General features: G+C 39.3%; 1 protein-coding gene across 5 annotated transcripts in view; it reads left to right on the forward strand.

Moving 5' to 3' along the window:
• Positions 1-24,227, forward strand: part of LOC118596388 (zinc finger protein 728-like) — a 60,784-nt gene that overhangs the window by 35,744 nt on the left and 813 nt on the right. Inside the window, exons 1-5 of one of the 5 annotated variants that reach the window (XM_036207263.1) lie at positions 10,158-10,272; positions 15,697-15,823; positions 16,306-16,401; positions 17,236-18,913; positions 19,721-19,764. In XM_036207263.1, the coding sequence (XP_036063156.1) occupies positions 10,267-10,272; positions 15,697-15,823; positions 16,306-16,401; positions 17,236-18,913; positions 19,721-19,764 (1,951 nt within the window). In that variant the 5' untranslated portion in view covers positions 10,158-10,266. The other 4 variants (XM_036207261.1, XM_036207259.1, XM_036207262.1 and 1 more) reach the window with 4 other exon arrangements.

The raw sequence follows: 24,227 nt of genomic DNA on the forward strand, positions 1-24,227 counted from the left end.
TCTACACTAACACCATTTGGGCCAGGGTTGTTATTAGTTAGAGATACTTTCAATGACTGCTTCTATTTCCTTAAGGGTTACAGGTCTATTTAAATTGTTTATCTGATCTTCACTTATCTTTGGTAAATGATATTTATCAAGAAACATGTCCATTTCTATTAAATGTTCCAATTTTGGGGAAGTACAGGCCTTTAAAATTATGACCTCTGCATTTCCATGGTGTCTGTTGTTATGTCCCCCTTATCAATTTTTATTTGCTAATATGGATATTCTCTCCTTTTAGTAAGCTTGGATAAAGATTTGTCATCTTCTGATATTCTCAAGGAACCAAATTTTGTTTCATTGGTTCTTTGCATTATTCTCTTTGTTTCTATTTTATTGATTTCAGCCCTCAATGTGATTATTTACTGCCATCTGCTCCTCTTGGTTGTGCTCATGTCTTTTTCTTCTAGACTTTTCAGGTGCACTGTTAAGTTGCTAGTGTGAGATCTCACCTGGGGTTTATTTTTTTTTAATGTAGATGCTTAGTATTATAAGCATTCCTCCTATCACCACTTTTGTGTGTCCCACAAAGTTTGGATATGTTATGTATTCAGATTCACTGAATCCTGAGAAGTCTTTAATTTCTTTCTTTATGTTTATTTCAGAAAAGAGTTGTTCAGTTTCCATTAGTTTGTAGTCTTTCTGATGTTTCTGTTATTGTTGAAATCCAGCCTTAATCTGTGGTGGTCTTGGATGATGCAGGGGGTTATTTCAAATTTCTTATATGTGCCGATACTTGTTTTGAGACAAAAATATGTGGAAAATTTTTAGAAAGTTCCATGAGGTGCTGAGAGGGAGGTATATTATTTTGTATTTGGGTGGATTATTCTGTAGATATTTGTTAAGTCCATTTAGTTTACACTATCAGTTATTTCTGGTATTTCTCTGTTTAATTTTTGTCTTGATGAGCTGTCCATTGGTGAGAGTGGGGTATTGAATCCTCCCATTATAATGTATGATTTTAAGCTGTAGTAATGTTTCTTTTACAAATATGGGTGCCCTGGTGTTTGGAACGTAGATGTTAATAATTGAAATAAGTTAATAATTGGATTTTTTTGTCCTGTGTTTATTAACTCTGACTTTTACATGGATATATGTCTTTCGGCCATTGTTTTACCTTGAGTAGTTAATTTACCAGAACAAATGACATTAGGTCAGTTCAAGAATTTCATTAAGTCTGTTTCTAACTTATCCATTTTCACTTGCACTGAGCCCCAGCAATCTTTACCTTAAATCAGATGAAGCCCAACTCAGAATCTTATGGCCTGGATATTATTTGGGCTCCTTATACCCCTAGCCTCGTTGGTCTTATGAAGAGAAGAATATCCGTCTTCAGTGAATGAAGTATACTCTGGTCTGCCACATTGCTGGCCCTCTTCATGTTTAGACTGTAAGTCATACACACACAAATCCCTGACCACCCTAGTTTGGGAAGTCTCTTCTCTCAGTGTTCTCAAAGTGTTAGCTTTTGTCTTCTGGGATTTTGTTTCCTGCCCTTACAGAAGACAGTGTCTCAAACTAACTTGGGTAAAAGCAGACATATTTCATTTTTCTTAATTCATCCAATTTAGGACAGATACGTTTCAATTTTAGGAGAAAACCTTAAAACTAGATAAATTTGATCTAACAACACAGATTTTTTTCTCCTTCCTTTCTTCCTCCCTTCTCTCCCTCCCTCTCTTTCTTTCACCTTCTTTTACTTTTTGTTTTTATTCATTCATTCATTCATTCATTCATTCATTTACTTATTTATTTAGTTAGTTTTTTCGCCCATGCTCATGAATAGGTAGGATTAACATAGTAAAATGGCAATCTTACCAAAAGCAATCTACAGATTCAATGCAATCCCTATCAGAATCCAACACAATCCTTCACAGACTTGGAAAGAAAAATACTGAACTTCATATGGAAAAACAAAAGACCCAGGATAGCTAAAAGAATCCTGTATCATAAAGCAACCTCTGGAGGCATCACTATCCCTGACATCAAGCTCTGCTGTAGCGCTATAGTAATGAAAACAGCTTGGTACTGTTATAAAAACTGACATACCAACTAATGGAATTGAGTTGAAGACCCTGACATTAATCCACAAACATATGAACACCTGATTTTTGACAAAGAAGTCAAAACTATACAATGAAAAAAATAAAGTATCTTCAACAAATGGTGCTGGCATAACTGGATGTCAACATGTAAAAGATTACAAATAGATCCATATCTGTCATCATGCACAAAACTCAAGTCCAAGTTGATCAAAGACCTCAAAATAAATCCAGTTACACTAAACATAATGGAAGAGAAGGTAGGAAGTACTCTTGAATGCATTGACACAGATCACTTACTAAATTTAACACCAGTAGCACAGACACTGAGCGCAACAATTAATAAATGGGACCTCTTGAAACTGAGAAGCTTTTGTAGGGCAAAGGACACAGTCAATAAAACAAAAAGACAGCCTACAGAAATGAGAAAAGACCTTCACCAATCCCACATCTGATAGAGGACTGATCGCCAAAGTATATAAAGAACTCAAGAAACTAGACATCAAAATACTGAACAATCCAATTTAAAAATGGGCTAAAGTGCTAAACAGAGAATTCTCAAAAGAAGAATCACAAATGGCTGAAAGACATTTAAAGAATTGCTAAACAGAAAGAGCATTCGGAGGTCAGTGGACTCTGGAATCCTGGGACAGAACTCAGCTTGTCAGCCTTGACAGCAAGTGCCTTTTCCTGTGGAACCATCTTGCTGGGCCCCAAGAATTTCTTATAAAATGAAACATGCAAATGTATTTCTTAAGGGGGCAGTTAAGGTGCTGGAAAGATGACTCAGTGGTCAATAATTGGATTTTTGATGAGTATGAAGTGTCCTTCCCTGTTTTGTTGTCCTATATATTAACTTTGGTTTGAATTTTATTTTGTTGCATATTAGAATGGCTACACCAGCTTCTTTCCTAGGTCCATTTGCTTGGAAACTTTTTCCAGCACTTTTCTCAGAGCTAATGTCTATCTTTGATGTTGAGGTGTGTTTCTTGCATGCAGCAGAAGGATAGATCCTCTCTCCCCATCCATTTAGAAAGTCTATATCTTATTATTGTTTAATTGAGTTCATTTTTTCTGTTTTGATTATTATGTAGCAGGGCAGGTTTTTTTCTGCTTCAATCTATTTGGTGTTCAATATGGTTCTTGAACCTTTCTAGGTATCTCCTTAGGTTAGAAAAATGTTTTCTATGGTTTTGTTGAAAATATTTTCTGAGTCTTTGAGCTGTGAATATTCTTCTATTTCTATTATGCTTGGGTTTGGTCTTTTCATATGTCCCAGATTTCCAAGATGTGTTAGATCAAGAATTTTTTGATTTAACATTCTCTTTCAATAATGTATATATTTCTTCTATTATATCATCAATGTCTGAGATTCTTTCTTCCATCCTTTGTATCCTGTTGGAGAAGCTTGCCTCTGTAGTTCCTATTCACTTACTTAAATTTTTCATTTCCAGGATTCCCTCAATTTGTATTTTCTATATTGCTTCTATTTTGTTTTTGGGGTCTTGAACAATTTTATTTATTTCCTTCATCTGCTTGTTATTTTCTTAGTTTTCTTGAAGAGACTTAATCGTTTCCTCCAATTTTTTATTTTGCCTTTTCCTCAATTTCTTTAAGAATGTATTCATTTCCTCTCTAACTAACTCAATCATCAGCATAAAGTTGGTTTTCGGGTCTTTTTCTTGTGCTTTGGTTATATTGGATTATTTAGGGCTTGCTATAGCAGTATAGATGTGCTCTGATGGTGACATATTGCCTTGGCTGTTGTTGACTTTGTTCATATCATGAATGTAGACATCTGGGTTTATGGTGATTACAGGTCTACATGCTGATTTATGGTGATATTTTATTTGTACTGAAAGGTGATTTTATTTGTATGTTAATAGATAAAGTTGCCTGGGGGTCAGAGCTAATAGCAAGCCATAGCAGAAGCTGGATGGTGATAGTGTATGCCTTTAATCCCAGCACTTAGGAGGCAGAGCTAGGTAGATATCTGTGTGTTCAAGGATACAGCCAGCATGGAGACACACACCTTTAACTTCAATACCAACTATAGAAGACCTGGAAGTCTGTATAAACAGGCAGTGATGAGGTCATGTGGTTGGGTTTACAACCAATGAGAAGGCAGAACAGAAAGTCAATAAAAGGACAGACACACAGAAGTAGGTCTCTTGCTGAGGGGAAGGACAGCAGCGGTAGTGAAGGGTAACAAAGGGCATTTAGCTCTAAGCTATTGCTCTGATCTCTTGGACTTTTAACTGGGCATTTGGCTCTGTGTTTCTTATTTAATAAGACTGTTCTAAATTTGGTGCCCAATGTGGGGCTTGAACCCATGACACTGAGTTTAAGAGTCTCATGCTCTACCCACTGAGTTAGCCAGGCCCTCTAGCACAAGGTAATGATAAGACTGATAAATTATTGATAGGAAATGTGGTAGAGGTCTCAGAATTTCATTAAAAAAACAACCAAACAAACATCATATCCATAGTAAAGGTTTAAAAAAGGATTTTTCCTTCACCTGGCAATAAGCCAAGGAAATGTCCTACTTGTTCCTTTTACAGTCAGATGCCATTACCAGCAGGATGGAACCCAAAGGATACTGAGAGGAATGAAATCTGGCAGATGGATGTGTTTTACTTTGCAGAATTTGGAAAATTGAAATATGTACACCATACCATTGATACTTATTCAGGATTTCAATGGGGCAACTGCTTTGAATTCTGAAAAAGCTGATTCTATAATCACTCATTTGCTAGTAGTTATGGCCATCATGGGTATACCTGCACAAATTAAAACTGACAATGCTCCAGCATATGTCTCTATTAAAATGAAACAGTTTTTTGCTTATTACACTATATAGCATATTACAGGTATACCATATAATCCTACAGGCCAAGCAGTTATAGAAAGATCAAACAGAACTCTAAGGATATGCTAAATAAACAGAGAGGGGTAACAAAAACCCCCAGAAATAGACTGCATAATGCACTATTAACTTTGAATTTTTCAATGCTAATGAGAAAAGAATAACAGCTGCAGAGAGACATTAGATAATAGAAAAAACTACAGAATTAAATCAGCCTATATACCTCAAGGATGTGCTGACCTCAGAATGGAAACCAGAATATGTGTTACGTTGGGGACGAGGTTTTGCTTTTGTTTCTACAGGAGAAGATAAGCTGTGGATACCATCAAAATTGATAAAGGATAGATTTGAACAAGAGAGACCTCAATTTGTCTTTGTTGGATGAGTGTTTTGTTCCTTGGTTTCTGTTTCATCTATGGTCTTGTGGAAGTTATGGCCTGTGGTTGAGCAGGGAGTATGGAGGATCTTCAAGCAAGTTGGACTTGACTTCTGGTATTTGAATTGACCTCTGGTCTAGAAGGCAATTTTTGAGGTTGTGACATGGTGAAGAGGAGCAGTGGAGTAATTAGGGATATGGTAGGGGCACTGAGAAATTGGGTGGGGAGGTCCATTGGCATGTGGCCTACCTGGAGACTTCTGGCGCCAAATTTGAACTCGTGATCACAGGAAACTGATACACTTCATCACATTGACCAACATCTAGCACTTTTCACTTTTCCTATTGCTAAGAATCATCCAAGATCATGGCAATAAGGTTATTGATGGAGAAAATAATGCAGCATCAATCAGTACAGTGTAAAGAACTGATGTATGACTTTTTCCCCCAAAACCAAGGTTTTCCAATTGTTCTCCCATGCCCTTCTCTAGCATCTGAAAACGTGTGAGGGCTACATATAGTTCAAAGCTTGGATGGTCAAATTGAGAGTGTGCTGGTAAGTATTTGCTGAGTTGGCAGGAGCTCTGGCAATCTGTGTAGAGGGAACCTTGACTAAGGAATTAACTTCTATCAGATTAGCTTGTAGACAAGTCTGTGAACCCATTCTTTGATTAATGATTGCTTCAGCAAGCCCCAGAGAACTGGTGTCTGAGAAAGTGACCCTTCATTATATAACAAGAAAACAGGGAAATAGGAAGAGGGCAAGCATAAAAGCACATTCTTTCATGGTTTCTACTTCTGTTCCTGCCTCCAGTTTAATGCTTGATCTCTTGCCCAGTACACACTTAATAGTGGTCTATGACCTGTAATCCACATAAACCATTCCATCTTCCACACTGCAACAGAGAATCCAACTAATGGAGAGTTGTAAAATAAAAAGAAACATATCTTTATTTGCCTGAACTTGTAAGTTCCAAGGTACCTATAGTCTGTAAGAAATGTAAGCCTGATTACAACAAAATATATCTATTACTGACATTTGTCAACCCACAAAACTGAGATGGGTGTTCTAACATCCAAGCTTTATCCTGTTTTTTGTTTGTTTGTTTGTTTGTTTTTTGTTTTTTTTTTAATTAGAATGTTCGTGGGATCACAAATGCATGAACACCCAAGTAATTCTGTTCTTGGGAGGGGAATCATAAGAATTACCACAGTGGTAACAGGATAGACATAAGACATGATCAGTAAGGTAAAGGAAAACATTTCCCATTGGCATAAGTGGATAGTACAATTATTAATTTGTGGAAATTAGTGAGAGAAATAATTGTATTTGTTATAAACACATATAGTTTAGTGATGAACCTTCTATAGAGTCACCATTTGCTATATGGCCTCCTGAACCAGCTGACTATGTCTTCAGAGAAGGTCTTGAACTGTCTACAAAGCTCATGTTCCACACTGAGGGATGCAGTAATGAAGGGGCATGTGATATATCTGGGGAAGTGATAGTGGCTCAATATGTGGGTAGGCATAGGGTGTGTGTGTGTGTGTGTGTGTGTGTGTGTGTGTGTGTGTGTGTGTGTGTGTGCATGCGCCCATCAGTTGTACATGATCCTGGGGATGTCAGAAGAGGGATTCTGAACATCTAGAACTGATGCTGTGGGGAAAGGGGACTGCCTAGTCAGAAAAAAAGGCTGTTCTCTTCACCCTGGTAGAGGCAGCTACTCTCCTGGACTCCTCCTTCCCAAATAAATCTCTTTCTCAAAGGAGTTTTGGGTGTGAAGATCTTCATTGATTGGAGTAGAAAAGATCCTTGCTGAGACATCCCTATACAAAACAAGGGAGAGCTGAAAGAGCAGAGCAAGGAGCTGAACAGAAGATCTTTGCTCACATGTCCCTCAGTGGACAGAGCAAGAGAAAGCTGAAAAGTAACACTTTTCTCCAGAGCCAGAGGAGATTGTTACATTTCTGCAGGGGTTTTCCCTTTTGCAGAGTGAAGCAAAAGAAGCAACCTCTTAGGCCAGAGACGAGGAGCTCTGCTAGAAAGCCCCCTGAAGTGGGGGCTGAGCAAAGCTCAGCTGTAGTGGCTCTCCAGGAGAGGAGCAGGATTGCTATATCCTGCGGGGAGACCATCCCCCATCACACCAGGTATACCTTGACTTTCCGGAACAGCCAGGATACCCTTTCCCGCTGAAGCAGTTTCAGGCCTGAATTTCCTGAGAGTTAGAAAAATTTCCCTTCCAGGGTTGGGCTGCTTCTTTGCGGTTCCAGCCATCACAACTGTGCTAAACAGCTCCAGGTGTCCAGGACACCTTCAGGGCAGAGCTGTTGTTCTGAGCAGCTCAAGGTTTCTGGGATACCTTGCCCTCCAGGACTGAACTATCTCTTCCAGTTCCAGCTGTCAGAGCTGTCCTAAGCAGCTCAAGGTGTTTCCTGACTCCCAGATAGTCAGGACACCTTTCCCAGAGTTGCAAAGTTCACATTTTGGTACCAAAATCCCGGACCAAACCCAGAGTTGTTGCAACCAATTTACTTACAGATGCTACATATGTTTATGTGCATTATGGAAAACAAACTCAGATCCTCTGCAAGAACACTAAATTCTGTTAAGTACTCAACCATTCCTTTAGTCTGTTAGTGTAGGTTTTAAAGTGATTTGTTCAAAGCACACTTAATGCAGATTGTTTCATTGGGAGAAAATTAAATGAACAAAATATTATAAAAAATGATGTCAAAGATAATAGAGATAAAATTGTCAACATGGTGTAAACAAAAATATTAGCCCTGAGAAGATGGCTCTGTTAGACTTTTCCAAAAATATGCCTGGGTCACTAATATCCTGCTGAATGGGACTCCCCCTTAGATCCTGCATGTTCAGTTTATATTTGTACCATGGTAATTCTTCCTTCTGCTCCTGAATTACACAGATAATCCCACTAGGAAGAAATGGAGACTGCAGAAGAGTTGTGAGTGAATACTGCATCCTCAAGGATCAGTATTTCTCATATGAAATAGCACCACCCCAGTCATGTTTCCATGTAACAGACACAAACATACATGTGCGCGTACACACACAAATACACATATACAGTCACACATACATGCACACACACAAACACAAATGTGTTCATACTCACACACAAACATGTGTACACACACACACACACATACACACACATGCTCAGAAATGCTGAGTCTTAAGGTTGCTGACAATGCCCTTCACTGAAGCACTGGATAGGAGGACAGAGCAGTCGTGACCTCATTCTAGACACTCAAAGGTCCAGGGGGACAAGCTGCTTGTGCAGTAGTTTCTCTAAGTTGAGAGAGGTGTCCTGCATCACTGGATTGAAAACACTGCCTGGAATAGAAGAACTGAATAAGAACTTTGCACATTATCCATTTAGAGACAGTTCCTTGTTAATTGGTATCCAATACGGAAACATGAAATCTTCCTTGTGATGGAGTTGGTATCGTTGTCTCAAAGCATGGACCGCACAGGAATAAACATTACTAAGAAGAGATGTGTATTATCAGTACTCCATGGTTCCAATGTAGCTTCTTCACTACCGTGAGCACAATCAAGGGTCCTAAGAACATGTTTCTGATGCCTTTGTATTCTAGGAGGAATCATCTCAGTGTTCTACTTAGCACAAAGGAAGGAAGGTCAAGACCTATACCGTTGATGTTCAAGATGATATCCAATATGAACAATGTCAGGATCGAGGAGAGAGGGGAAATTCAATAAGGAATGGCAAACGTAACGCAGAGGGAAACCCTACAATGCAGGATGGACCAGGAGTCAGTGCACACTCCAGTGTGATCCCAGGAGCTGTGCCCCTCCCCTTGGGAGAGGTGCAAAGGAGGAGAGCAAGTGCTCAGAGAACACCTGGTGGTGAGTACTTGCCTGAGTTTGTGAACAGCCAGGGAGAAGTGGGTGATGAGGTTGTAGACACAAAATTTATGTTTATTGCACAGGCTAAATGGTTAAAGTGTGGACAAAGAATTTATAGACAGATGGAAAGATCCTCAGATGGATTCTGAAAGTTCATTGAAAGTAAATGTCACAGTTCCATAGTTTTCACTGGGTTCTATGATTTTAAACATCTCTGTGGCCCTGACCCACGCCCTTCACTATATGGATTCCCGTGTTCATATGAACCCTACTCGAGCTGTGAAGTCTGACCATATGTGACTCACACTGTGTGTCAGCACAGGAGAACAAGGGTTATTTCTTTGTGTTACTGTGTATTAAACCAAAGCCACCTTCATCATAGCCAAGTGCTTTAACGTAAGCTAGCCCCCCTTTCCATTCTCTACATTGTATTTAGATATAAATTGTCTATAAATTGTCTTTGTTAGCCTTGTTTTCTGATTCTTCTGTCTTTAGCGCCTGAGACTCTGGATGACAGGCAGGGTCACCAAGGATGGTTTCAAGAAGCATCTTGAAGAGATGATGCTCAGTCCTACGTTAGCTTCCTGCTTCTTTATTTTTAAGTAAAACAGATAAATGTGAGTTTTCATGCAGTAGTTAAGATCCCACAATAAGTAGAACTGAGCTTTAAAATCACAGCGTTTTAGCAGAAATAACAAGAAAACGTGATTTAAAAAACCCATTACTGTGAAAGGCTCAGCTCATAGGCATTGGGTGCTGGGATCGCAGGACTGCAACAGCCCGAATCCCCTGGAGCCCTACCTGTGCTCATGCTTGTTTCCTTCCAACTTCACCTGAACACAGCTGGACAGGAACCCAGGCACTGCACAAACCACTTTTCCTGTGTTCCCGGAAGTCCTTCGCTCTGACTTGTGGGAAATGTAGTTCTGACTACGATGACATCACAAGAAGGGTCTTTGGACACCGAACTTCCGCATCAGTCTTCAAACTTAGCTTCTCCCTAAAGTTAGGCGAGCGTCCTGCTCAGCACTGGGCTTGGATCTCTGACATGGAGGTTGGTGCAGGGTGCAGCTCCGTCCTGCAGATCTGAGGGACTGTGCACGGTGGCGGGTCCAGCGTGGAGGGAGGGAGCTGACTTGGGCTGGTTGAGAGGCAAGAGCTGACCTGGAGGTGCTGTGCTGACCTAGGCTGGGACACTGTACCTGGGTGCAGGTTTGACATGGGAGAGGGCATCATGCCAAAGCCATATGCTGTGAGTGTCCAGTCTCTTAGGACGCCCTGCCGCCTGAGTCCACCTGTGCTCCTGTAGTCAAGGGGTGGAGTAGGTTGCTGGTGTCTGAGGAGGTAATGGGAGCTCACTATCTTGCTTTTCTGGGGAAAATGCTCTCCCTAACTGACCCTCGCTCACATGGATGTAGTGAGATTTCTCAGGACTTGTAGAACACGTGGACATCTAGCGCCTGCTCTACTTTATGGCTGGTCCAGTATGCTTGGTGTGATCATGCAGAGGTTTCTAGAGTTCCTAGTTTCCAGGGACAGAGTCCAATGAGGGCGATCTTGTATGAGATATTAGTTCCTTTTCCTTTGGAGTGAATTGTTAGATTTATGGATTCCTCTGGTGGAATAGGAATCTCTATTATGCAATCCTGTGACCTGAATCGTCGTCACATTAATACACCTGTATAGCCACAGAATAATCTTGTAATTGGTTTAACCCGTCTTTGTACAATCCACTGAATTACAGATTTTACACCGCAGAGTCAAATAGACTAGAGAGTAATACTGCATCCAATTCCATTTGAGACTGTGTGATGTCAGATATTTGGACTCCTCAGATGTGAGAGAGGACTTAGTGTGATGAGAGAAATGGACCTCATGATTGACAGGAGGGACGTTGAATATCTCTGAAAGAGAGAGGGAGAAATGGCCCTGCTGATCTGGCAGGCTCTGTGCATTCTTCTCTCTGGTCATATGCTTTTCTTCTGTTTCTTCACTTTATTGACAGTGTCTAAACTCCCTTAAGCATACTCTGTCACCAAACGTGGTCCACTGATGCTCCCTGAATAGTTCTAGAATAATTTACCCAAGGTTTGTTTTTGTTTTTGACTATGTTGGAGAAAATAAACGATTAATTTGGAAGGCTGTTCTTTGAGGCTTTTGTGAACGGGTCTATGCTCATGATCTCTTTCTCTGTATGTTTGTTGTTTATGTATAGAAAAACTTTAAATTGCTGTAAGTTGATTCTTTATTCTGCCACATTGCTGAATTTGTATGTATTTCTAGAAGTTTTCTAGTAGAACTTTTGAGATTTTATATATATATATATAATATATATATATATATATATATATATATATATATTATGTATATATAATATCATGTCATCCACAAATAGGCATACTTTTGCCCTCTTGACTTATTGAGCCAGCTCGTGCTTCTAGCACAATATTGCAAAGGATTTGGATAGTGTATAGCCGTGTCTCCCTACTTACTTCAGTTGATCAATTCATGTTTTCCTCATTTAGGATGATTTTGGATGGATTTTCTCTCATATATTGATTTTATTATGTTGAGGTATGTGCCCTCTAGTTCTCCATTCTCTAGCACTTTTATCATGAAAGCATTTTAGAGTTTGTTGAAGACATTTTCTGTATCTGTTGGGATGATTGTGTGATTTTTTTTGTCTTTAGACAAAAATGGTTTATTACATTTCTTCACTTGTGTATCTTTGAAACATTCCTGCATTTAAGGGGTAAGCCAACTTGATCATGTTAGATGATCTTTTTGATGTGTGCCTGTGTTCTCTTTACAAGTTTTTGGTTTTTAGCATTTTGAATCTGTGTTCATTTTTGTTATTATCTCCTAGTGTTCCTTTGTTGTAATTTTGTCTTTACATGATGACAATTTTGTTATTTTAATAATTTTGTTATTAAGAATGATACAGGCTTCATAGAAGTTGTTTGAGAGTGTTCCTTCTGTTTCTTTTTTAATTTTTGGAGAATGATTAGCTATAAATCTTTGAATGTCTGTGAGAATTCTGTTGTGAATCCATCAGGGCATGGAATTGTTTTTTTAATCTGGAAGACTTTTTATTACAATTTCAATCTCCCCATTTGTTTTGGGTCCATTTAGGCTGTTAAGTTCTTCTTTAATTTTGTTCATTTATATATAAAAATATGTATGGATGAAAATTAAATCACAATAAGACTAACCATCTGGAACCTGTTGAAATCAATCCTATGGGCAATGATTGTAGCGCTAATTGCCTACATGAAAATATGAGGAAGAGCACCAAGAAAATGATTGAATTATACAATAAAAATAGTTGGGAAAAACAAGAACAAACATAATCCAAACATAGTTGATGACAAGAAACAAGAAAATCAGAAGAGAAATTATTGAAATTAAATCAAAGAGACTCAAATGATCAAGAAATTCACATCAGATTCATTAAGATAATTAAGATTGAGTGACTCTTGTTGCAACTAACCAAAAGAAAGAGGACCAAATTAACAGAATCAGACATGAATATGGAGACCTTAAAACAGACACTAAAGAAATTCAGGCTATAATAAGAGAATATTTTGAAAACCTGTTCTATTCCATTGGAAAACTTAAAAGACATCACCAGCAATTATGTGGCAGCTCACAACTGTCTGTAACTTCAGTTCTAGGAGATCTAACACTTTCACACCAATGCACATAAAACAAACTTCAATAAATTTTTTAAAAAAGAACATCACTTAAATGTGTTTCTTGAGGACAGCAGAAAGATGGATTTTGTTTCTTGATTCATTCATCCAGCCTTTGTCTTTTGATGGCACAATGGAAGGCATTAGTTGTTCTGATATGTGATTGTTAATTGACATTGTGTTGCTTATTTTTGATGTTGTGTTTTCACTGGCCTTTCTGCGTCAGGAATTTTGGCTTTGTCTTAGTTAGGGTTTTATTGCTGTGAAGAGATACCATGATCATGGCAACTCTTTTTTTTTGTTTTTGTTTTTTGTTTTTTTGAGACAGGGTTTCTCTGTGTAGCTTTGCACCTTTTCCTGGAACTCACTTGGTAGCCCAGTCTGGCCTCGAACTCACAGAGATCCACCTGGCTCTGCCTCCCAAGTGCTGGGATTAAAGGCGTGCACCACCACCGCCCGGCTGATCATGGCAACTCTTATAAAGGAAAACATTTAGCTGGGGCTGGCTTACATCTTCAGAGGTTTAGTTCATTATTGTCATGGAAGGTGGCATGCAGGCAAACATGGTACTGGAGAAGGAGCTGAGAGTTCTCTATCTTCATCCTCAGGCACCAAAAGAAACTGTGTCACATTGGGTGTATTTTGAGCATAGGAGACCACAAAGCCCATCCCCACGGTGGCACACTTCCTCCAACAAGGCCACACCTCCTAATTGTACCACTCCCTAAGGGGGCTGTCTTAGTTATACTCTTTTTCTTCTTTTTTGTTTGTTTTTTTTTTGTTTGTTTGTTTTGTTTTCTTTCTTGTTTTTTTCAAGACAGGGTTTCTCTGTGTAACAGCCCTAGCTGTCTTGGAACTAGCTTTGTAGACCAGGCTGGCTTCAAATTCATAGAGGTCCACCTGCCTCTGCCTCCCAAGTGCTGGAATTAATGGTGTGTGCCACCACCACCTGGCTAGTTATGGTTTCTATTGCTGTGAAGAGATACCATGAATGTGGCAATTCTTATAAAGAAAAAAACATTAAATGGGGTGGCTTACATTTTCAAAGGTTTAGTCCATTATCATCATGATGTGACTTGGCGACATGCAGGCAAATGTGGTGCTGGAGAAGTAGCTTGGAACCCTACGTCTTCAGGCAGCAGGAAGTAGTCTGTCTCACTGGGTATGGCTTGAGCATTTATAAGACCTCAAAGCTAGACTCCACAGTGATAGACTTCAAACAATACCACACCTACAGTAACAAGACCACACCTTCTAATAGTTCTACTCCCTTTGGGGCATTTTCTTTCAAGCTACCACATTCCATGCCTTAGCACCCAAAGGCTTGTAGCCATATCATATTGCAAAAATACATTCAGTCCAACTTCAAAAGTCCCCATAGTCTATAACAGTCTCATTTATTTTAAAGTCAAAGTTCAAAGTCTCTTCTGAGATTAATGCAATCTCTTAATGTAATCCCCTATAAAAATCAAAACCAAAAGCAGATCACATACTTCCAACATATAATGGCACAGGATACACATTACCATTCTAAAACCTAGGGAAGGTAGCAAAGTAAGGAAATAGTGGACCAAAACAAGACCAAAAGCCGGCTGGACAAACTCCCAACTTTGCATCTCTATGTCTGATATCAAAACACTCTTCAGATCTCCATTTCTTTTCAGCTTTATTGACTACAACATACTTCTTTATCTTGGGCTGTTTCCACTCCCTGTTAGCAGCTTTCCTCAGCAGGTATCCCATGCCTCTGACATCTCCGACACCTTGGGGCCTCCAAGGCAATCCAGGTTTCACCTTCATAGCATCCTGTGGCAGTAATTTTTTTTTTGGTTGGGACTGCCAGCTCACAAATAACAACATGGAGACTTATTATTAATTATGAAAATCCCCTTATAGCTTAGGCTTATCTAATCAGCTCTTATAACTTAAATTAATTCATTTATGTTAATCTACCTTCTATCTCGTGGCATTTACCTTTCTTCCATCTCTCACCTCCTGTATTCTCTCTGTGTCTTCTAATGTCTCTTGCATACCTGGATTCATCTCCCACTTCTCTCTCTGCCTGGAAGTCCCGCCTATACCTCCTGCCAAGCTGTTGGCTGTTCAGCTCTTTATTATACCAGTCACAGCAATATATCTTCAAACAGTGTACAAACATCCTACAACAGTTCCTAGTTTTATGTATATATAAAAGGGAAATGGGTTTTTTTGTTTTGTTTTGTTTTGGTTTTTTTATTTATTTATTTATTTTTTTTTGGTTTTTCGAGACAGGGTTTCTCTGTGTAGCTTTGTGCCTTTCCTAGAACTCATTTGGTAGCCCAGGCTGGCCTCAAACTCACAGAGATCTGCCTGGCTCTGCCTCCCGAGTGCTGGGATTAAAGGCGTGTGCTACCACTGCCTGGCTAAATAAATAGTGTTTCTTTTTCTTTGCCAGAGCTGAGGATCGAACCCAGGGCCTTGAGCTTGCTAGGCAAGTGCTCTACCACTGAGCTAAATCCCCAACTCTTTTATGATTCTTAAAAGTGTAATATTCCTAGGAGTTTCTAGGCTCTTCTGCCATTCAATTTCCCTAATGTTGAGCCCTATGTAACATCATCATTCTACATCAGAAGTATTTTAAGGTTATTACTCTACCTATATCTGAAATACTTCTACTCTCTCCTCTCACTCTGGGTTTGTATCCAGGTTTGTATCCAGAAGCACATGATGTCTTTTGTTATTTATACTATTACTGACAATTTTACTCAACACAGTGTGGGGGACTTATTCTTTATATTTTATTTCAGGATATACTGTCATTCTGGGATGTGGTTATTTATTTCTCTGCAGAGGAGTGGGATTGCCTGGGCCCTGCCCAATGGAAATTGTACAGAGATGTGATGTTGGAGAATTACAACAACCTTGTGTTCCTGGGTGAGGATCATTTCCATGATGTCTTCAGCATGAAACTTGCTCGTTTTGTACAATATCTCATTTGGAGCTTGTGATTCCAACAACGATGTTCATAGTGCTACTTTTAAGGTTAATTAAAATTACTTATATACCTCAGAACTATTTCATTTCTTCTTGTATTCATAACACCCCTCCACCTTTTAAATTATCCTTTATATTAGTGCTAATATTAGAAAGTAAGTAGCATGAGCAGAGTATGTACACATTAAAGAGACTGTCACACACTTTAGTTTTATTATTTTTCCTTGTAACTGAAGGACATGACGCTCAGGATCTGCACATCCTAAATTCCTCCTAAGCATTCTGATGTGGCTGTCAGGTAACACATGAAGAGCTAATCCTCTATGATCCTTTATCATATTTCCTATGCACACAGCCCTGGGGAAGACATGTTATTCCCCAGAAGAACACACTAACAATGTTGTTCTCTTTTCCAAAAATAGGTCTTGCTTCCTGTAAGCCATACCTGGTTACATTTCTGGAGCAAAGACAAGAGCCTTGTGATGTGAAGAGACAAGCAGGAGATGCCATGCAAGCAGGTTTGTAAAAGATGAGGGGACAGAGGACAGAGTGGAAGTTCAGAGATACAACAGAAAATCAGACTTTCTCTTGAGCATTAATACACAATGTTCTGGAAATCATTTTTAAAGGATCTCCTTCTGTCAAAGGGGGCTATCTGTCAGATGTTTAGGATAATCTGAGTCTCATAAGCTTCATTTTTCCTACACTGAGGTTAGTTGGGTTTACAGTGACAGCCAAAGTCTGGTATTTCTATGGAAACTTTAACATGGGTATTTATTTATTTTCTTCCTAAGATACAAAATTTCCTGTCTTGAATCTCGAAGTGTATTATTTAATGGTATTATGAACAGTTGTCTTCTTCTGCACCCCAACTTTGATAACTTGAAAAACCAACTCTCTCTAAATATATGTGTGTGTGTGTGTGTGTGTGTGTGTGTGTGTTGTGTGTTCAGGTATTTTTGAAGTTTGACTACTTTTATACTTTGTTTTTATGTAGTTATAAAATTTCTATATTTGTTTAAGAGGCTAATTTCTATTAGCATAATTATGTTAAGAATTTTCTTAATTGTTGATGTTATTCCTTCCTTACATAATTGACTTTCATTAATATCCCTTGTTTTCATGTTACATGTTCTCATGATCTTCTTCCTTCAATGGAAGGTTTCATGATTCCCACTAATTGTGTGTTTTAAATTAGGCTTTGTTAAATACAGGTATAGAAAGTTGGATGTAGCTCATTTTTATATAGGAAAATGCAAGTCTATAAAAATGTTTCTATTTTTAAAAATAAGCACTGTAATCATAAAGAATGTTTCTCTGCTTTCATTCATTTCTCAACTTTTACTCACCAGGTAAAAAATGCTACACATGCAAAGAATGTGGCAAAGCCTTTGATTGGAAATCAAAATTTAGTAAGCATCAAAGAATTCATTTAAGATTGAAACCCTACAAGTGTGAACAATGTGATAAGGCCTTCCGTGTCCCATCATTACTAAGGGATCACAAGAGAATTCATACAGGAGAGAAACCATACAAGTGTGAATTATGTGCTAAGGCCTTCCATGGTTCATCATTACTTAATAAACACAAGAGAATTCATACTAGGGAAAAACCCTTCAGATGTCAAGTAAGTGGAAAGGCCTTTCATTTTTCATCAGTACTTTCTGAACACAAGAAAAGTTATATTGGACAGAAACCCTACAAATGTGAAGTATGTGACAAGGCCTTCCGTTTTCCATCATTACTTTCTGAACACAAGAGAATTCACACAGGAGAAAAACCCTACAAGTGTGAAATATGTAACAAGGCTTTCCATGCACTATCATTACTTTCTGTACACAAGAGAATTCACACAGGAGAGAAACCCTATGAGTGTGAAGTATGTAGCAAGGCCTTCCGTGTTCCATCATTACTTTCTAAACACAAAGTAATTCATACTGGAGAAAAACCCTACAAGTGTGAAGTGTGTGGCAAGGCCTTCCGTGATCCATCACTACTTTCAGTACACAAGAAAATTCACACAGGTGTGAAACCCTACATGTGTGAAGTATGTGGCAAGGCCTTCCATTATCCATCAATACTTTCTAAGCATAAGAGAATTCACACAGGAGAGAAACCATACAAGTGTGAAGTATGTGGAAACGCCTTTCGTTTTCCATCATTACTTTCTGTACACAAGAGAATTCATACTGGAGAAAAACCCTACAGGTGTGAAGTATGTGGCAAGGATTTCCATTGTCCATCATTACTCTCTAAACACAAGAGAATTCATACAGGAGTGAAACCCTACATGTGTGAAGTATGTGGCAAGGCTTTCCGTGCCCCATCTGTGCTTTCTGTACATAACAGAATTCATACGGGAGAAAAACCCTTTAAGTGTGAAGTATGTGGCAAGGCCTTCCGCTGTCCATCGTTACTTTCTAAACACAACAGAATTCATACAGGAGAAAAACTCTACAAGTGTGAATTATGTGGCAAGGCCTTCCATTGCCCATCATTACTTTCTAAACACAAGAGAATTCATACAGGAGAGAAACACCACAAATGTAAAGTATGTGGCCTGGCCTTCCATTGTCCTTCATCACTTTCTGAACACAAGAGAATTCATACAGGTGAGAAGCCCTACAATTGTGAAGTATGTGGCGAGGCTTTTAGGACTTCCCGGATTCTTTCTACTCACTTGATAACCCATTCTGGAGAGAAACCCTACAAGTGTGAAGAATGTGGAAAAGCCTTCTCTACAAAATCATACTTATGTCAGCACAAATTTACTCACAATGTGGAGAACCCTTTCAAATGTAAAGAATGTGGCAAAGTGCTCAATAATACTAAAAACTTTAAGGATCACCAAAGAATTCATTCTGGAGAGAAACCCTACAGGTGTAAAGAGTGTGGCAAAGACTTTAGAAGTTCTACAGCACGTTCTAAACACCGGATAATTCATACTGGAGAGAAACGTTACAAGTGTGAAGAATGTGGCAAAAGCTATTACCAGTCCTCTGGACTTAAGGAACATCAAAAAATTCATTTGTGACAGAAACTTCACTTTGGGCGCCATTTGTAGCTAGAGTTTTTTTGGGTCCTGCCTGGCCCAGGGTCAGGACAAATCTCTCACCCGCCAGTCCCAAAGCTGCTCAGACCCAACCAAGTAAACACCCAGAGAATTATATTACTTATAAACTGTATGGCCGTTACAGGCTTCTTGTTATCTAGTTCTTCTATCTTAAATTAATCCATTTCTATTAGTCTATTCTTTGCCACATGGCTGGTGGCTTACTACCTTACTACCTCTCTGCCTCAGCTTTCTACTCCCCCCCCCCCCCCCCCGCATTCTCCTCTCTCCTTGTCCCGCCTATACTTCCTGCCTGGCTACTGACCAATCAGTGTTTTATTTATTAACCAATCAGAGCAATACATTTAACATACAAATCATCCCACAACACACAAGTCTGGAGAATGTGCCTAGATCTTAGTGTGTACTCACTAAGAACTTTTGAGATACCTGATAATTCATACTGGACATTAATGCCACAAGTGTGAAAAATGTTGCAAACCCTTTAATAAGCTTTCTCAGCACATGGTAGTTCATACTGGAGTGAAATAATACAAATCTTAAAATGTTCATAAAATGTTTACACTTCATCAGACCATAAAATATTTAAAAAATCATTCTGAGTAGAAGCCTTCTAAGTGTGGGGAATGTAGTAGAAACCCTTGGGATCATTCAGCCCTTACCCACACCAAAGAATTAACAGCAGAGGGCAGTCATACATACATGAAGAACACAGTGAATTTTATCTTTCAACCAACATCTTTGACCTCCATAGAATGTCCTAGAGAGAAACAACACAACTGTGAAGAGTGTGAAAATGCCTTTAAAAGCTCCTCAAACCTTAAAAAAAAAAAAAGGAAAGTACTCATAGTGAGCAACAATCATACAAACGTGAAGAGTATTGAGGTTTTATCATTCGTTTCTTACTGCACATCAAGGAAATCACAGATGAGTCTCTGCAAATGGATGGTCTATGGGCAGTTGTTTAGATGTTCTTCATGCCTGTACCCACATCATAGTGTTCATGTTGGTAAAGTGCACTATAATGCTAAGATTGTGGCAAGGTCTTCACCTGGCTATCATATCAGAAGTGTTCTCTAAGTGAGAAACTTGATTAGCCCAAATAATTCAGAATAGTCTTCAATAATATTCCTAATCATTAACAAAACCAAAGAACATATATTGATAAATAGTTTTGCAAATACTTATGCCCTATTTTGCTTCTGATAACCTTCACACAGATAAATAATATGTAATGGTGTCTCAAGTGAGTACATGACTGGATCTCATTGACCCATGGGCATGTCTGTGGGGCTCTGTCATGAATTCTAACTGATATAGATGAATCTACACCACTGGGAGATGCCAATGCACCTTGGATGTGCCGCTCTTGAACAGGTGATCCAAGGTGTATGAAATTGCTAACTGATCCCAAGACAAAGTGATGGTAACAGAAAGCAGCATTTCATCATGGTTTCTGTTTCACCCGCTGCTCTAGATTTCAGCTGTGTTCTGCCCTGGGTTCCATGAATGATGAAATGTAGCCTGTGAACTGAAATAACCCGTTTTCTCTCCTATGTAGTTGCTTTCCATGACTTTTATCACACCAACAGAATTGAATAAAGAATGTGGCAAGACTTCCCACTCTTCGTTATACTTTAGGTATCATCAGAACCTTCATACTTGAGGCAATGTCACAAGGTTCTGATGTTTGTTCAGGCTTAACTTTCACTAGAGCATTCACACTGAAAAAAAAAAAGCCCCACTGTTACAAAGAATATTATAAAGACTTTACTGATTTTTATTGTCAATTGAACACCTTAGCGCAGAGGACTCCTGCAAAAGCAATGAAACTCAAATCTAAACACATGGAACATGAGAAAAATCATATTTAAAAGAAACTACTCTAAACTCAAACAATAGGTTATTTGACACACCTTTGTAGCAGAAAATTTCTTTCATTGTAAAAACCTACAGATACAAATATTGTGGAACACTTTTAGTTTAAACTTGATTTTGTTTAACCTCAAGTGAATTCATATTATGTAGAAATCTATATATGACTCTAGTAGTAACTTTGTCCAACATATGAGCTTCATAAGAGTAAATGAGGTTATAGCAGAAAGCATTTTGTGTAAGGCAAAGAATATAGCAAAGTATTTCAACCTCCCTAATGAGTAGAGGAGACTTAGTGTAGCAGAGCAATCCTGTTCATTCAGAGTGTTGAAACTTTGGAGGTACTGCTTAGAATTAATGTTACATCATTGTTTGATGTGCTAAAAATAAACAAGTAATATGTGTCAGAATCATGGAGTTCACTCAAGATTGATGTTAACAATTTGTTACAAAAAACAAATTATGTTGCTCAAGGTGTTAGAGATGCCAGTTGTATGATGGCAGGAATTACAGGATCTGAGGACAACTACAAGCAATGAGGAGCACATACCTAGGATATAGATTATGTGTCTTTCTGGTGAAGCTGGAGGGGCGGGGACACATTAAGTCCTTTGAAGCCAATACCAGTGCTGCAGAAGTCCCAGATCAAAAGTGGAGATATCAGATGGTGAATTTGCCCTTCTGGATTTGGGGCTAACCCTTCTGTAGTGTGTTTTAATTATTCTGAATTAGAATTGGATATTTGTCCTGTGTCAGTGTATGGTAGAAATAGACACTTGGTTTTTAGGTTATGGGAGCTTATTGGTAGAAGTTTGCCTTGAGCCTCACATTAGATATGTACTGGAGACTTTTAAATCCTTCAAACTGTGAAGTACATTGTGAACTTTTTAATTTGGATTCTATTTTACTTATGAGATGAATGTAAGATTGGGAACAAAGGAAGGAATGTTATCATTTAAAGTTGTGTAGCTGGAGCTAGCATGATCTCTTTGGGAGGAAACTTGATTGCCAACAAGACCCACAACTTCATTTGTATCCCCAGTACCCACAAAACAGAAAGAGGGAATTGCCCCTGAAGGTTGTCCTCTGACTCTTGCTTGGGCCCACATACATACATATATATGTGTGCACACTAACACATAAGAAACTTAAATATTTTCTTAAATGTGTTTGTGTTTCATGTAGACAAGGGGTAGAGTAATGCATAAATCTCAGTTAACAAAATGAGATGCAGAATCAAGTGAAAGGCAAGCCTCTGGTCATTCCTTTGCAGGGGTTATCTTCATTAGTTTCAGGTCAGAAGACCTGTTGAATATGGGTGGAAGCATCTGTTTTATAAGAAAGAGAGAGCACCCTGAGAACCACCATTCATCTATCTCCCTTTGCTTCCTCCTTACTGTGGATGGAACATGACCAGCTGCTTCAAGATTCTTTTGTTCTAACTCTCTTACCTGTGTGGTAGTTTGAATAAGAATTGCCTCCATAGGCTCATATATTTGAATTCAGCAGCAGCAGCAAGTGGCACTATTGGAAAAGGATTAAGAGGTGTAGATTTGTTGAAGGAAGTATGTCACTGTGGGACTGTGGTGGGGTTTGAGCTTTCAAAAGCAAATGCAAGCCCTTGGGTCTGCTCTTTGTTTTGGCTACAGATCCAGGTGTAGAGCTCTAAAGCACCATGTCTATCTGCATGCCACCAGGCCCCCCTACCAAAATGATCATCAAACTGTAAGCAAGGCCCAATTAAATGCATTCTTTTGTAACAGTTGTGACAATTGTGGTATCTCTCACAGCCCTAGAATACTGACTAAGGCAGAAGTTCATACCAAGGAGTGAAGTATTGCTGTGATAGGCCTAGCTATGCTTTTATTTGGAAGAATATGGAAAACATTGAGACTTTGGACTAGAAAAGTGACTGGACACTATAAGAATTATAAGGGTCATTCTCATAGAAGCATGGGAGGTAGTACTGTGGGCTATTTGAGCTGTGGGGGTCCAGCTCTGTCGCGCCCGCCTCGACCAGCCAAGGAAGACGCGACAACCTGGATCCTTCTCATTACAGTTTAATCAGACCTTTGATTAGTTACATTTGTGTCTCTCTCGCTGGGCAAGCCTTCCAGCACCTAAGTAGGGCTGGGCTGCCAACCCCAAGCAGCCACGTGGGCACTGTCCACAGGTTTCACGCATATGCCAGCAACACAGGAATCCAGCCACAGCCAAATAAGGAGCTGTTTACCATAAGGAGTATTTTGCCATCGGGAAGGCAGAGGGTAGAAGCCAGAGCCATCTTTAGGGTGCGGCTACACGCGGCTCTCTACAGTTTCCCCCTTTTTGTTTTACAAAGCAACAGGCCAAGAGTAGAGGTCTGATCTCTGTTAAAATGGAACATGTTACTAATGTTTTGTCCAGGCGTCATCCACCCAGAGAACACTAGACCCGTCCGATACCCTTTTCACAGAGGTGGGAGTTAGGGTACCAACCCACATGCAATCAGACTTGCTCTTCTTGAGGTCAGCGTATCATAAACCTCAAGTGCAGTGTGCAGGCCTCGCATCCTGTGCCTAAATATCTCTTAAAGTAGCCCAACCAGGCTTGGGGAGACTGTCCTGCATCAATGGCCATAAAGGCTTGGACAATCATGGCTGCATGGCGACGCTGTGAGATCCTAATGTGACAAATGCACCACAAGCATACTAGGGAGGTGAGCACCAGTAAACCTACTAGGGCTCCTATTCCCGCCCACTCCTTCATGTGGCCCATGGCTGTAGCAATCCAGGAAGACAATCCCTCCACCAGTCCGGTATCCACTCGAGTCGAATTCACCGTGACAATAGCCACTCTCAGCTGGTCCATCAGGTTATCGAACTCTCCAGTCCAATTACCTAAAAGATAACTAGACAACTTTTTAATAAATCTGCAGCAGAACAATTGGAAGCATCCAAATTCAAAAAATTCAGAGTAAATAATGCAAGAGAAAGTCTGTCCTTAGGGGTACGGCCATAGCCTATTCCCCCTTTTTTGTTTTGAAGCAATTCCTTCAAGGAGCGATGAGCACGCTCCACAATGCCTTGACCTTGTGGATTTATATGGTAGGCCATGTACAAGTTGCACATTCATCTGTTGACAGAAGGAAGTGAACTTCTGTCCAGTATATGCAGGACCATTGTCTGTCTTAACTGTTGAGGCTTACCCCATGCTGCCCAAGCTCTAAGCAATGAGCAATGACATGAGAGGCTTTTTCTCTTGCCATTGGGGTGGCATGAATGATTCCAGAACAGGTATCAACAGATACATGTACATATTTGACACGTCCAAATTCAGAGATATGTGTAATATCCATTTGCCATATTTTTAGGGGAGCAAACCACGAGGGTTAACTCCTAAGCTAGAAGGTGATGA

This window comes from Onychomys torridus, chromosome 15, assembly GCF_903995425.1.
Source record: "Onychomys torridus chromosome 15, mOncTor1.1, whole genome shotgun sequence".
Taxonomy (NCBI): Eukaryota; Metazoa; Chordata; class Mammalia; order Rodentia; family Cricetidae; genus Onychomys; species Onychomys torridus.